This window comes from Salvelinus alpinus, chromosome 1 (assembly GCF_045679555.1).
Source record: "Salvelinus alpinus chromosome 1, SLU_Salpinus.1, whole genome shotgun sequence".
In the NCBI taxonomy this organism is placed as follows: Eukaryota; Metazoa; Chordata; class Actinopteri; order Salmoniformes; family Salmonidae; genus Salvelinus; species Salvelinus alpinus.
This window is the reverse complement of record NC_092086.1, coordinates 60,286,354-60,302,629: the sequence shown is the minus strand read 5'-3', so window position 1 is coordinate 60,302,629 and position 16,276 is coordinate 60,286,354. Positions and strand designations below refer to the sequence as shown.

Genomic DNA, 16,276 nt, shown 5'->3' with positions numbered 1-16,276 from the left:
GTATATGTTTAGTTCATATTTAAACAAAATACACAAACCAATTTGAGTACAGTGGAACGCAGATCAGCAACAGATTATATGCTGGTACAACGCATTAGCATACGGACTCATTCGTCCGGTCCGTCACGAGTAAGATCCGTTCAAGGTTGCAATTTGACAGGTCTGTATTTGCTACTCGGTTATTTTCTTTTCTCTTAACTACATGTTATCACGTATTAGAAGAAATGAATGCATCATTTATGTTCTCGTAAATCCTCAAGCGATTTATGTTACATTGCTTGTTCGTTATAACAACTAATAAAAGGTTAGCTCAGAAATGCAAGATCTAATCAAAACAATGGATAAACCCAGTCGGTCATCTCTCGTGGAGGTGAAACCGCGAGAATCCGTATAGGCTAACGTTTAATTATATTATGGGTCATGGCTAGAAGGGATCCAGATTTTGTCAAATTAACGCGCATTTTAGCTAAACCTTTAATTAACCTGAACACAATTCTCCTTATCTGCTACGAAAAATCAAATCTGACGTTAATTTGATAAAAACTGGATCCCTTCTAGCGATGACCAGAATGATGTGATTATGAGCAGCAGTAGTTCCTGGTTTAGGGTTTTTGTTATTGATTATTTGGACAAAGATTGGGCGAAGGCTTGATTTTGATCTGCCCGTGTGCAGATAATAAACGGTTTCAACTAGATTCCATAGCCACAAAGTCACAATTGGCTATATCATAACAAACATTTTTGTTATGATATAGTAACGCGTCGAACACACCGACAGTGTAGTTGCGCAAAATATTACACAGCGTCATCTGGATATGTATGCAACAAAAGTTCAACATTCACCTTCTGCTACCATTTTTGTCAAGCCTTCTATGCATACAGTTTGACGGATACGTTTGATAAATCCAACATATGCACCACACCGAACGCTCTGCAACAATGCTGCAAGGCAAACGCAGTTGTTTCATTGGAAATGAATGTAATTCAGGTGTACAAAAATGCAATTTTTGCTCCCCAATCCACCTGACGGAGCTTGAGATGATCTGCAGAGAAGAATAGGAGAAACTTCCCAAATACAGGTGTGCCAAGATTGTAGCGTCAAGGCTGTAATCACTGCCAAAGGTGCTTCAACAAAGTACTGAGTAAAGAGTATGAATACTTATGTAAATGTCATATCTGTTTTTTTATATATATAAGTTAGCTAACATTTCTAAACCTGTTTTTGCTTTGTCATTATGGGGTATTGTGTGTAGATTGATGAGGGATTTTTTTTTTATTTTAATCAATTTTAGAATAAGGCGGTAATGTAACAAAATGTGGAAAAAGTCAAAGGATCTGAATACTTTCCGACTGCACTGTATGTTGAAAGTTTATGAATGTCATTTGTAATAATCTAGCCTATATTGTAGTAAAAACTGAGTCATACAAAGATATAACACCATTCAATTATATTTTTTCCAGAACAAAAATGTGTCGTTAGCTATCATCTTTCAATATTCCAGGTTTATTGATAGCCCTGATAAAGACTCATTAGATTATGTGCTGCAACAGGACTAGAGACTACTAGGCTATACTAACTGCATATTATAAACTGGGTAGTTTGGCTCCTGAATGCTGAAAGCCGTGGCATATCAGACTGTATACCACGGTTGTATGACAAATCAATGTTTTTTCTGTTCAAATTACGTTGGTAACCAGTTTATAATAGCATTAAGTTACCTCGGGGGTTTGTGGTATATGGCCAATATACTACGGCTAAGGGCTGTGTCCAGACACAACGCGCTGCTTCGTGCTTATGAACAGCCCTTAGCCGTTGTATTTTGTTCATATACCACACCCCCTTGGTTCTTATTGCTTAAATATAACACATTTCTTTATTGCCAAAATATATCTTTTGTATTTCAAGTATGGAAGAGGACAGTCCGGAAGAGTTTCTTGCAGAGTTCAAGGAGAAACATCTAGGTGCTTGGGGAATTGTCCAGATAACTGCTGGCACAGGGCTAGCTGTCTATGCCATGTGGGCAGGGGTTCTCATGCCAGGATTTCGAAAAGTCCCTCTGAGGTTACAGGTAAGACCTGGGTCATGTTCACTGGGGTGCAATTAAATTACAGAATCATCAGATATAAATACACTGAACAAAAATATAAATGTAACATATAACAATTTCAAAGATTTTACTGAGTTACTATTCATATAAGGAAATAAGTCACATTAAATAAATTCATGACTGGGAATACAGACATGTATCTGTTGGTGACAGATACCTTAAAAAGAAATGCAGGGGCGTGGATCAGAAAATCAGTCCGTATCTGGTATGACCACCATTTGCCTCATACCTCATCTCTTTTGCGTAGAGTTGATCAGGCGGTTGATTGTTGGCTGTGGAATGTTGTCCCACTAATCTTCAATAGCTGTGCGAAGTTGCTGGATATCCAGAGCATCCAAAACTTGCTCAATCAACCAAATGTATTTATAAAGCCCTTCTTACATCAGCTGATGTCACAAAGTGATGTACAGAAACCCAGCCTAAAACCCCATAACAGCAAGCAATGCAGGTGTAGAAGCACGGTGGCTAGGGAAAACTCCCTAGAAAGGCCGTAAACTAGGAAGAAACCTAGAGAGAAACCAGGCTATGATGGGTGGCCAGTCCTCTTCTGGTTGTGCCGGGTGGAGATTATACCAGAACATGGCCAAGATGTTCAAATGTTCATAGATGAAATAATAATAATCACAGTGGTTGTAGAGGGTGCAACAGGTCAGCACCTCAGGAGTAAATGTCAGTTGGCTTTCCATAGCCGATCATTCCGAGCATCTCTACCGCTCCTGCTGTCTCTAGAGAGTTGAAAACAGCAGGTCTGGGACAAGGTAGCACGTCCGGTGAACAGGTCAGGGTTCCATAGCCGCAGGCAGAACAGTTGAAACTGGAGCAGCAGCACGACCAGGTGGACTGCTCAATGGGTGACATGTCTGGTGAGTTTGAAGGCCATGGAAGAACTGGGACATTTTAGCTTCCAGGAATTGTGTACAGATCCTTGCGACATGAGACTGTGCATTATCATGTCTACATGTGATGGCAGCAGATGAATGGCATGACAATGGGCCTCAGGATCTCATCACGGTATCTCTGTGTATTCAAATTGCCATTTGATAAAAGCAATTGTGTTCGTTGTCTGTAGCTTATGCCTGCCCGTACCATAACCCCACAGCCACCATGTGGCACTCTGTTCACAACGTTGATATCAGCAAACCGTTCGCCCACACAATGGCATACACGTGGTCAGTGGTTGAGGCTGGTTGGACATACTGCCAAATTCTCTAAAATGATGCTATAGGCGGCTTATGATAGAGAAATGAACATTTAAATTATCTGGCAACAGCTCTGGTAGACATTCCTGCAGTCAGCATGCCAATTGCATGCTCCCTCAACTTGAGACATCTGTGGCATTGTGTTGTGTGACAAAACTGCACATTTTAGTGGCCTTTTATTGTCCCCAGCACAAGGTGTGCCTGTGTAATGATCATGCTGTTTTAATCAGCTTCTTGATATGCCACACCTGTCAAGTGGATGGATTATCTTCTCAAAGGAGAGCTGCTCACTAACAGGGATGTAAACAAATTTGTGCACAATTTGAGAGAAATTAGCTTTTTGTGCATATGGAACATTTCTGCTATCTTTTATTTCAGCTCATGAAACATGGGACCAACACTTTACATGTTGAGTTTTATATGTTTGTTCAGTGTATATTATGTAGATCAGATTTGTCTTTCTGTCATGAGGATTGGGGAATTGTGTCGGCTCTATAGTTTACACTTCACTTTAAAGCATCCAGGTATAATGCTTTATAATATGAGCCTTTATAATGTCTTATAATAAATCAAATCAAATCAAATCAAATTTTATTAGTCACATACACATGGTTAGCAGATGTTAATGCGAGTGTAGCGAAATGCTTGTGCTTCTAGTTCCGACAATGCAGTAATAACCAACAAGTAATCTAACCTAACAATTCCACAACTACTACCTTATACACACACAAGTGTAAAGGGATAAAGAATATGTACATAAAGATATATGAATGAGTGGTGGTACAGAACGGCATAGGCAAGATGCAGTAGATGGTATAGAGTACGGTATATACATATGAGATGAGTACTGTAGGGTATGTAAACATAAAGTGGCATAGTTTAAAGTGGCTAGTGGTACATGTATTACATAAAGATGGCAAGATGCAGTAGATGATATAGAGTACAGTATATACATATGAGATGGGTAATGTAGGGTATGTAAACATTATATTAAGTGGCATTGTTTAAAGTGGCTAGTGGTACATTTTTACATAATTTCCATCAATTCCCATTTTTAAAGTGGCTGGAGTTGAGTCAGTATGTTGGCAGCGGCCGCTAAATGTTAGTGGTGGCTGTTTAACAGTCTGATGGCCTTGAGATAGAAGCTGTTTTTCAGTCTCTCGGTCCCTGCTTTGATGCACCTGTACTGACCTCGCCTTCTGGATGATAGCGGGGTGAACAGGCAGTGGCTTGGGTGGTTGTTGTCCTTGATGATCTTTATGGCCTTCCTGTGACATCGGGTGGTGTAGGTGTCCTGGAGGGCAGGTAGTTTGCCCCCGGTGATGCGTTCTGCAGACCTCACTACCCTCTGGAGAGCCTTACGGTTGTGGGCGGAGCAGTTGCCGTACCAGGCGTTGATACAGCCCGACAGGATGCTCTCGATTGTGCATCTGTAGAAGTTTGTGAGTGCTTTTGGTGACAAGCCGAATTTCTTCAGCCTCCTGAGGTTGAAGAGGCGCTGCTGCGCCTTCTTCACGACGCTGTCTGTGTGGGTGGACCAATTCAGTTTGTCCGTGATGTGTACACCGAGGAACTTAAAACTTTCCACCTTCTCCACTACTGACCCGTCGATGTGGATAGGGGGGTGCTCCCTCTGCTGTTTCCTGAAGTCCACAATCATCTCCTTTGTTTTGTTGACGTTGAGTGTGAGGTTATTTTCCTGACACCACACTCCGAGGGCCCTCACCTCCTCCCTGTAGGCCGTCTCGTCGTTGTTGGTAATCAAGCCTACCACTGTAGTGTCATCCGCAAACTTGATGATTGAGTTGGTGGCGTGCATGGCCACGCAGTCGTGGGTGAACAGGGAGTACAGGAGAGGGCTCAGAACGCACCCTTGTGGGGCCCCAGTGTTGAGGATCAGCGGGGTGGAGATGTTGTTACCTACCCTCACCACCTGGGGGCGGCCCGTCAGGAAGTCCAGGACCCAGTTGCACAGGGCGGGGTCGAGACCCAGGGTCTCGAGCTTGATGACGAGTTTGGAGGGTACTATGGTGTTAAATGCTGAGCTGTAATCGATGAACAGCATTCTCACATGGGTATTCCTCTTGTCCAGATGGGTTAGGGCAGTGTGCAGTGTGGTTGCGATTGCGTCGTCTGTGGACCTATTGGGTCGGTAAGCAAATTGGAGTGGGTCTAGGGTGTCCGGTAGGGTGGAGGTGATATGGTCCTTGACTAGTCTCTCAAAGCACTTCATGATGACGGAAGTGAGTGCTACGGGGCGGTAGTCGTTTAGCTCAGTTACCTTAGCTTTCTTGGGAACAGGAACAATGGTGGCCCTCTTGAAGCATGTGGGAACAGCAGACTGGGATAAGGATTGATTGAATATGTCCGTAAACACACCAGCCAGCTGGTCTGCGCATGCTCTGAGGACGCGGCTGGGAATGCCGTCTGGGCCTGCAGCCTTGCGAGGGTTAACACGTTTAAATGTTTTACTCACCTCGGCTGCAGTGAAGGAGAGCCCGCAGGTTTTGGTAGGGGGCCGTGTCAGTGGCACTGTATTGTCCTCAAAGCGGGCAAAAAAGTTGTTTAGCCTGTCTGGGAGCAAGACATCCTGGTCCGCGACGGGGCTGGTTTTCTTTTTGTAATCCGTGATTGACTGTAGACCCTGCCACATACCTCTTGTGTCTGAGCTGTTGAATTGCGACTCAATTTTGTCTCTGTACTGGGACTTAGCCTGTTTGATTGCCTTGCGGAGAGAATAGCTACACTGTTTGTATTCGGTCATGCTTCCGGTCACCTTGCCCTGGTTAAAAGCAGTGGTTCGCGCTTTCAGTTTCACGCGAATGCTGCCGTCAATCCACGGTTTCTGGTTTGGGAATGTTTTAATCGTTGCTGTGGGTACGACATCGTCAATGCACTTCCTAATGAACTCGCTCACCGAATCAGCATATTCGTCAATATTGTTGTTGGACGCAATGCGGAACATATTCCAATCCGCGTGATCGAAGCAGTCTTGAAGCGTGGAATCAGATTGGTCGGACCAGCGTTGAACAGACCTGAGCGCGGGAGCTTGTTGTTTTAGTTTCGGTTTGTAGGCTGGAATCAACAAAATGGAGTCGTGGTCAGCTTTTCCGAAAGGGGGGCGGGGGAGGGCCTTATATGCGTCGCGGAAATTAGTATAACAATGATCTAGGGTTTTTCCAGCCCTGGTAGCACAATCGATATGCTGATAGAATTTAGGGAGTTTTGTTTTTAGATTAGCCTTGTTAAAATCCCCAGCTACGATGAATGCAGCCTCAGGGTGTGTGGTTTCCAGTTTACAAAGAGTCAGATAAAGTTCGTTCAGGGCCATCGATGTGTCTGCTTGGGGGGGAATATATACGGCTGTGATTATGATTGAAGAGAATTCCCTTGGTAGATAATGCGGTCGACATTTTATTGTGAGGAGTTCTAGATCAGGTGAACAGAATGACTTGAGTTCCTGTGTGTTGTTATGATGATCACACCACGTCTCGTTAATCATAAGGCATACCCCCCCGCCCCTCTTCTTACCAGAAAGATGTTTGTTTCTGTCGGCGCGATGCATGAAGAAACCAGCTGGCTGCACCGACTCCGTTAGCGTCTCTTGAGTTAGCCATGTTTCCGTGAAGCAGAGCACGTTGCAATCCCTGATGTCTCTCTGGAATGCTACCCGTGCTCGGATTTCATCAACCTTATTGTCAAGAGACTGGACATTGGCGAGTAGTATGCTAGGGAGTGGAGCGCGATGTGCCCGTCTCCGAAGCCTGGCCAGGAGACCGCCTCGTTTGCCCCTTTTACGGCGTCGCACAGGGTCGCCGGCTGGGATCAGATCCATTGTATTGGGTGGAAGGCAAAACACTGGCTTATAATATGCTATTCCTGTCTTTATATCACATTTTTAAATGGGCAAGCTCCGTTCAATAACAAAGAGGGCTACCCGCCACTGTTTTGATTAACAGCTGTGGGATGGGGCTGGAGAAATGTAATCAGTAACCACTCTCAAATTCATAGGCAGAGCTATGGATGCAGGGACTGACCATCCATGATACCAAAATTATAGTTTTAACCATGACGCTATACAGTGTTTGTTTACAATGACATTGTTTACAAACAATGGAGTAAAATAAGCTTATATTTTGTATTATGCTGGGGTACGCACGACAGTTGAACTGAGCTCATGAGGCTTTTATAAGTCATATTCTTTGAGAATCTATGGGTTTATCATTAAATGTAAAAGTCCCAAAATGGATGTACTATTCACAGATTGCCATTTTTTTATTAAATCAGAATCATTATGAGATGATTATAAGACGGGGCTGAGCAACTCCAGTCCTTGTGGGGCCGGAGTGGTGTCAAACGGATTGCATTCTAAACTGTAGATCATCATTAGTTGATTATTGGAGTCAGGTGTGTACGCTGGGGCTGGGGGAAAACATGTGAGACCAATTAGGCCCCAAGGACTGGAGTAATTTAGCAGACACTCTTATCCAGAGCAATTTACAGTAATGAGGGCATACATTTTCGTACTCGTCTCCCGTGGGAATCAAACCCACAACCCTGGCGTTGGAAACGACCATGCTCTACCAACTGAGCCACACGGTACCATTGTTGCTTTTTTCTTGTTATTTTAAGGGAGTATGCGAGCACCTTCGTTCGGTTCGACTAGCTGAGGTCAGCTAGGCGCCAGCCGAACTGAAGCATGCTGACGCCTTTATAAGACATAAGGGCGTTATACATGCTCATGACAACTCTTACGATGCATTATAACCGCATGGTAGTACATTGCATCTGTAGTCTTGTAAGTCAAGTGTTAAAGACATTTCTGTCTCCTAGTTCTGATAACCGATGTGGGTTGCGATATTTTCTGCAGGTGCCCTATCTCCCCGCCAGCAAGAAACAAGTGCGGAATGTGATGGCACTGCTGAGTGGTCGACATGGTAACCTTGTGGACTTGGGCTCCGGTGATGGCAGGATTGTAAGTAGGGCTGAGCGATGTGGCTTAAAAATTATTTTTTCAAACTTATGGCCGATTCACAATATATCAACTCTAAATAAGATTTGTTGTACAATTAAAGGTAAAATACACTTCATTTCAAACAGTAAAATTATACGTACGCTAAATACAAGCCTTCCACAACCATAAGACCTGCTAATAATTACATTTTTTCATTAAAATAGTTTAATAAAAAACATGAGCTGGCACACACCCAGAAAAATATGTTTGTGTGGAGGTGCTGACTATAAACTATGAAAATAAAGCGAGTCGCACACTCCATATATAAACTCTCAGTAATTTATTGGGTATTTACCAATGTTTCGGCACCACTGTGCCTTCTTCAGGGTAATGTCATGAATACTTGAACCAGGTTATGTAGACAAACAGTATAATTAGTGCAACCAATGACAATAGTGAGGGGAGTGTCATAGTGATTAAGTTAATTAGAATGAATTAGTGAAACTGTTAAAAAAAACAATAGTTTATGGCATATTCAATATATTAGGCTATTATCATATAGAAACATAATTGAAAATTGTACATAATACTAGCATCAACATACATTATTGTTTAATTCAATTTCACATATTTAATTGTTTCGTATTTCATATTTGTTACATGTAATCTTTTGGTTCAACCTTAATGCATAATAAGCATCATCAACAGGGGGAACATATTAGGTGTACGCTAATAGGCTGTAGAAAGAATATATAAATTTATAAGACTTGTTCATAAGGGCCTGAGGTCAAAGTCAATATTCAGACCACTAGGGATCAATGTTTTTAGATGGGATATCCAGTAAGCCTCCCTTTTGTAGGAGTAGGATCTCGATGTTACCTCCTCTACTTGGTAGAGCAACATACTCAATGCCTGTGTATTTGAGGGAGGAGATTGGATGGTTAGCTTCAACATAGTGAGATGCTGCTGGATAGTCATGTGAAATTGAATTAAACAATAATGTATGTTGATGCTAATATTATGTGCAATATTCAATTGTTTCTATATGATAACAATAGCCTAATATATTTAATATGCCATAAACTGTTGTTTTTTAACAGTTTCACTAATTCATTCTAATTAACCTAATCATTATGACACACCCCTCACTATTGTCATTGGTTGCACTACTTACACTGTTTGTCTACATAACCTGGTTCAAGTATTCATGACATTACCCTGAAGAAAGCACAGTGATGCCGAAATGTTGGTAAATACCCAATAAATTACTGGGAGTTTATATATGGAGTGTGCGACTCTCTTTATTAAAATAGTTGAACCTGCTTTTTTGCAATAATCACTGATCTGGCTTTCAAGTTTGTCTATGAAAATGCCCTTTTTGTTACAAATTTAACCAGAACCATGCATAATGCACATTCACTAATGACTAACTTATTGTAGCAGGCATTATAGAAAATTAACACAGGTCTCATAAACAATCTCTCAAGCACAAGCCCACATGCTAGTGAGTAGCCAGCTAATCTTTATATTTCAAGTTTAGCCAACTTGGATCTATTTGCTAGCTAACAAGTTAGAACACTTTAATTGTTACGCCCTTCTGTCTGTCTCCAACTGTTTGAACAGAATGCTAGCCTGTCCACTTTGTTCAGATGTGGAATTAAGTGGCCTACCTTGTTTCTCAGAATGAGAACGAGTTGACAATTCCTTATATAATTGTGTTTTATGCTTATTGTACATTTATAAAACACAGACTAGACCGCTAGTATAACGGTCTTTGGCAAAAATGCTACTAGCGGTATGTTATGCCTCCTGCTACAAACTGAGAATACATTTTCCAGAATGTTATACTCCTGTTTTAGTAGTGTTTGCTCTGTAGAGTGGAGACATAAATAGGTTAACGTTATAAAGGTTAACTTCTTCTTTATTACAGTAAAATAATGTCTCAATGTGTTTTGGTGTCCATATGACCGATTCTGTTGGACCAAACCTGAACTGCAAATAGCAAGTAGAGACAATAGTGTGTGATTGCGGCCCGTAATTCGGAGCATTCTATGCCCCCCCCCCCCCCCCCCCCCCTCAAGTAACCTGTCTTCATGCTTGTGTGACACTTTTGATATTCTGGATTTCCCCTGATTGTCTATGTTATATAAAATGTGGGTCAAAAGGGAATTAAAAGTATTATCTGAGTTTTTCGGGGGTGAAGGACAGCTAGCTAGCTAGCTACTGGTGTCGCTCCCGCCTGCTGTGTACCGGAGCCCTCCTAGCTAGCTAGTTAGCACCCAGTGTCCTTCGCTGACGCCTGCTGAACACCTACCATCTTTAACAGAACTGTGGGAAAACAGTGTGTGTGTGTGTGAATAGTAAACTTCACACAGCACAGGAGGAGCGAAGGAGACGAGACCCAAATGAGAACAAGCGGACATAAATGCTCATAAAAACAAATAAAAACATGATTATTGAGAAACATACAGTTGAAGTCGGAAGTTTATATACACTTAGGTTGTAGTCATTAAAACTCATTTTTCAACCACTCCACAAATTTCTTGTTAACAAACTATAGTTTTGGCAAGTCGGTTAGGACATCTACTTTGTGCATGACACAAGTCATTTTTCCAACAATTGTTTACAGACAGATTATTTCACTTATAATTCACTGTATCACAATTCCAGTGGGTCAGAAGTTTACATACACTAAGTTGACTGTGCCTTTAAACAGCTTGGAAAATTCCAGAAAATTATGTCATGGCTTTAGAAGCTTCTGATAGATGATGCCAATTAGCCTCATCTGAGTCAATTGGAGGTGTACCTGTGGATGTATTTCGAGGCCTACCTTCAAACTCAGTGCCTCTTTGTTTGACATCATGGGAAAAACAAAAGAAATTAGCCAAGACCTCATGAAAAGAATTGTAGATCTCCACAAGTCTGATTCATCATTGGGAGCAATTTCCAAACGCCTGAAGGTACCACGTTCATCTGTACAAACAATAGTACGCAAGTATAAACACCATGGGACCACGCAGCCGTCATACTGCTCAGGAAGAAGACGCGTTCTGTCTCCTAGAGATGAACGTACTTTGTGCAAATCAATCCCAGAACAACAGCAAAGGACCTTGTGAAGATGCTCGAGGAAACAGGCACAAAAGTATCTATATCCACAGTAAAACGAGTCCTATATCGATATAACTTGAAAGGCCTCTCAGCAAGGAAGAAGCATAAAAAAGCCAGACTACGGTTTGCAACTGCACATGGGGACAAAGATCGTACTTTTTGGAGAAATGTCCTCTGGTCTGGTGAAACAAAAATAGAACTGTTTGGCCATAATAGCCATCGTTATGTTTGGAGGAAAAAGGTGGAGCCTTGCAAGCCGAAGAACACCATCCCATCCGTGAAGCACGGGAGAGGCAGCATCATGTTGTGGGGGTGCTTTGCTGCAGGAGGGACTGGTGGACTTCACAAAATAGACGGCATCATGAGGTTGGAACATTATGTGGATATATTGAAGCAACATCTCAAGACATCAGTCAGGAATTTAAAGCTTGGTCGCAAATGGGTCTTCCAAATGGACAATGACCCCAAGCATACATCCAAAGTTGTGGCAAAATGGCTTAAGGACAACAAAGTCAAGGTATTGGAGTGGCTATCACAAAGCCCTGACCTCAATCCCATAGAAAATGTGTGGGCAGAACTGAAAAAGCGTTTGCATGCAAGGAGGTCTACAAACCTTACTCAGTTACACCATCTCTGTGAGGAGGAATGGGACAAAATTCACCCAACTTATTCTGGGAAGCTTGTGGAAGGCTACCCGAAATGTTTGACCCAAGTTAAACAATTTAAAGGCAATGCTACCAAATACTAATTGAGTGTATGTCAACTTCTGACCCACTGGGAATGTGATGAAAGAAATAAAAGCTGAAATAAATAATTCTCTACTATTATTCTGACATTTCACATTATTAAAATAAAGTGGTGATCCTAACTGACCTAAGACAGGGAATGTTTTACTAGGATTAAATGTCAGGAATTGTGAAAAACTGAGTTTAAATGTATTTGGCTGAGGTGTATGTAAACTTCTGACTTCAACTGTACATTCGAATTTATCGAATTCATTTAATATATCGCCCAGCTCTAATTTTTGGTTTGGGCATGCTCCTGCAGATATGGAATGGGTATCTGTGTATGCTGAATGTGTAAGCTGCAACAGGACTTTGGTGTCCACAAGGTGTGTGTGTGCATGTGTGAAAGAGAGAGAAACGGTACCTTTGTTGAGAACCAAATTCATGTTTTTATCTTTTCAGGTGCTGGAAGCACACAAACACGGCTTTGGTCCCACAGTAGGATACGAACTCAACCCCTGGTTAGTTCGTCTAGCTAACTTCCACGCATGGAGAGCAGGCCATTATGGGAAGGTGTCGTATCGGCAGGAAGACCTCTGGAAGGTGTGAAACAGGCAGATGTTATGTGTCTTTTTCCCAACCCCAAACCAACTGCTAGCTTCTTCACTTCAGATCTAAGAGGATTGGATCGGTAAACAATATGGCTAATAGCTTAATCTTGCACTCTGATAGGCTTGTTGGAATTTTCAGCATATTGCTTACACCTATCCAATTATTTAAAAACTACATACATGTCCAGGGGGCAGGGGCTAGGGGTTGATTAAGTTTTGAGTTGAGTTCACATGTTTGGTTGTTGGTAAAAATGTATCCACATATTTTATACCTTTTTCACTATTACTAGTTCCACGAAGAGTTACTACTAGTTGTTTTACCAAGCCTTATTGTTAGGGCCCGGAGTTTTTCCAGATTAGGTCAGGAAAAACACAGGACCCTACTTACTGTAGTGTCTTGGTTACTCTTATTTGTTTTTGGTCACTGTTTGTGTTGCTTTGTTCAGCTACATTCAAAGAGGACATGTTTACATGGTAAAAATACAATTATGATAAAAATAAATAAAATGTGGCTAATAGATAGGTTGATTTTTTGATTGTGATATTTGCATCTCTCATTCCAGGTGGACCTTACTGAGTGTAAGAATGTTACTGTGTTTTTGGCCCCCAGCGTGGTAAGTCTTTTTGCATTGGCACACATTATTAATTAATGTGTGCAGACGATACGTATACTCAGCCATAGCGGTCAAACCATTTGCTCAGTAAGTTGGGGCATGGTGCCACTGGTGACGAGGTTGAGGGTTCAATTCCCATATCATCTGGCTTCTCACTGCCGGAACAAAAACACCTGTTAGCTAGCTATAAATGAATAGACAGCTGCAAGCCAACTGATTTGAAAAACAGACAGCTGGATGACTATGTGTGTATGTGTCTGCCTAGCTCTCTTTACTGCAGGAGAAGATGGAGGCTGAGCTTCCAGATGACGCCCTGGTAGTAGCCGGTAGGTTTCCCTTCACTGAGTGGACTCCATGCAGGATTGAAGGAGATGGTGTAGACAGAGCTTGGGCCTATACCATGCAGGCCCAAAGACTGCCAGCAGGGAGTGCTGTGCTACCTGTACCTAAAGAGTTGAAATCACCAGTTTGAACTGAAAGTGAGAGAACCAAGTAACTGATTGGACCAGGAAGACATGAGCATGAGACATAAGCATGAGCGTTTGTATGATGGAAGAAACCATTTGGAGTCTGAGGAGGAGGGACAAACCATTTTCATCTACATGGGTTGACACAAGTAGCTGACTGAGACCCACTCCTCACAGTGTTGAGTTGGGTTTCTGGATTTTCTCAATTCCTTGCCTCTGTTCTCTCCTCGCCTTCTGAAAACAACAGCTGTTTCAAAGGGTGTGTGGTTGATTTCAAAACTCTTCGTGGTAGGAATTGAGAAAAGACCAGGGAGTGAGATGCCGTCTGAGTATATGAACCTGTCAACAGATAAACTACCAAGCACATGGTACAATCCAGACATCTTTAAAAACCATACCTTTTCCACATTTTGTTACGTTACAGCTGTATTCTAAAATGGATTAAATAAAAACATGTCCTCCTCAATCTACACACAGTACCCCATAAAGACAAAGCAAAAACAGGTTTTAGAAATTTTAGCAAATGTATTCAAAATAAAAACCAGATACCTTATTAACATAAGTATTCAGTCCCTTTGCTAGGAAACTTTAAATTGAGCTCAGGTGTCCATTGTTGTGTCCATTGATCATCCGTGAGATGTTTCTACACCTTGATTGGATTCTACCTGTGGCAAATTAAATGGATTGAATATGATTTGCAAAGGTACACACCTGTCAATAAACATCCTCTCACGGTCAACTGCGTTTATTTTTAGCAAACTTAACATGTGTATGTGTAAATATGTGTATGAACATAACAATATTCAACAACTGAGACATAAACTGAACAAGTTCCACAGACATGTGACTAACAGAAATGGAATAATGTGTCCCTGGGGTCAAAATCAAAAGTCAGTATCTGGTGTGGCCACCAGCTGCATTAAGTGCTGCAGTGCATCTCCTCAAGGACTGCACCAGATTTGCCAGTTCTTGCTGTGAGATGTTACCTCACTCTTCCACTAAGGCACCTGCAAGTTCCCGGACATTTCTGGGGGGAATGGCCCTAGCCCTCACTCTCCGATCCAACAGAGCCCAGACGTGGTCAATGAGATTGAGATCCGGGCTCTTCGCTGGCCATGGCAGAACACTGACATTCCTGTCTTGTAGGAAATCACACACAGAACGAGCAGTATGGCTGGTGGCATTGTCATGCTGGAGGGTCATGTCAGGATGAGCCTGCAGGAAGGGTACCACATGAGGGAGGAGGATGTCTTCCCTGTAACGCACAGCGTAGAGATTGCCTGCAATGACAACAAGCTCAATCCGACGATGCTGTGACACACCGCCCCAGACCATGACGGACCCTCCACCACCAAATCGATCCCGCTATAGAGTACAGGCCTCGGTGTAATGCTCATTCCTTCGACGATAAACCCGAATCCGACCATCACCCCTGGTGAGACAAAACCATGACTCGTCAGTGAAGAGGGCAGCAGGTAGCCTAGTGGTTAGAGCGTTGGACTAGTAACCGAAAGGTTGCAAGATCGAATTCCCGAGCTGACAAGGTAAAAATCTGTTGTTCTGCCCCTGAACAAGGCAGTTAACCCACTGTTCCTAGGCCGTCATTGAAAATAAGAATTTGTTCTTAACTGACTTGCCTACTTCCGGCCTACTTCCGGCGCCGACCGAGATGGCCGCCTCGCTTCGCGTTCCTTGGTCACAGGAAGGCCATAAAGATCATCAAGGACAACAACCACCCAAGCCACTGCCTGTTCACCCCGCTATCACCCAGAAGGCGAGGTCAGTACAGGTGCATCAAAGCAGGGACCGAGAGACTGAAAAACAGCTTCTATCTCAAGGCCATCAGACTGTTAAACAGCCACCACTAACATTTAGCGGCCGCTGCCAACATACTGACTCAACTCCAGCCACTTTAATAATGGGAATTGATGGAAATTATGTAAAAATGTACCACTAGCCACTTTAAACAATGCCACTTAATATAATGTTTACATACCCTACATTACTCATCTCATATGTATATGTATATACTGTACTCTATATCATCTACTGCATCTTGCCATCTTTATGTAATACATGTATCACTAGCCACTTTAAACTATGCCACTTTATGATTACATACCCTACATTACTCATCTCATATGTATATACTGTACTCTATACCATCTACTGCATCTTGCCTATGCCGTTCTGTACCATCACTCATTCATATATATTTATGTACATATTCTTTATCCCTTTACACTTGTGTGTGTATAAGGTAGTAGTTGTGGAATTGTTAGGTTAGATTACTTGTTGGTTATTACTGCATTGTCGGAACTAGAAGCACAAGCATTTCGCTACACTCGCATTAACAGCTGCTAACCATGTGTATGTAGGTAAAATACAATTTTAAAAAAGAGCACTTTTTGCCAGTCCTGTCTGGTCCAGCGGCAGTGGGTTTGTGCCCATGGCGACGTTGTTGCCAGTGATGTCTGGTGAGGACCTGCC

The 16,276-nt window shown here is 42.3% G+C and overlaps 1 protein-coding gene across 2 annotated transcripts; it reads left to right on the top strand.

Moving 5' to 3' along the window:
- Window positions 1-34: 34 nt before the first annotated feature.
- On the top strand, window positions 35-14,525 carry antkmt (adenine nucleotide translocase lysine methyltransferase). Of its 2 annotated transcripts, none has more exons than XM_071412423.1 (6): window positions 35-160; window positions 1,907-2,069; window positions 8,178-8,282; window positions 12,557-12,697; window positions 13,269-13,319; window positions 13,585-14,525. In XM_071412423.1, the coding sequence occupies exons 2-6, from the start codon at window positions 1,908-1,910 to the stop codon at window positions 13,789-13,791; spliced, it is 666 nt and encodes a 221-aa protein (XP_071268524.1). In that variant the 5' UTR covers window positions 35-160; window position 1,907; the 3' UTR covers window positions 13,792-14,525. The 2 variants fall into 2 exon arrangements, with proteins under 2 accessions (XP_071268524.1, XP_071268534.1); XM_071412433.1 differs by lacking the exon at window positions 35-160 and adding an exon at window positions 191-1,079.
- Window positions 14,526-16,276: the final 1,751 nt, after the last annotated feature.

Excerpts from the sequence above, each read along its gene's own strand:
- antkmt (XM_071412423.1), top strand. The coding sequence starts at position 1,908 with ATGGAAGAGGACAGTCCGGAAGAGTTTCTTGCAGAGTTCAAGGAGAAA. Across the intron at positions 8,283-12,556 it reads GCTCCGGTGATGGCAGGATT|GTGCTGGAAGCACACAAACA; the intron begins GTAAGTAGGGCT and ends TTATCTTTTCAG. Across the intron at positions 13,320-13,584 it reads TGTTTTTGGCCCCCAGCGTG|CTCTCTTTACTGCAGGAGAA; the intron begins GTAAGTCTTTTT and ends GTGTCTGCCTAG.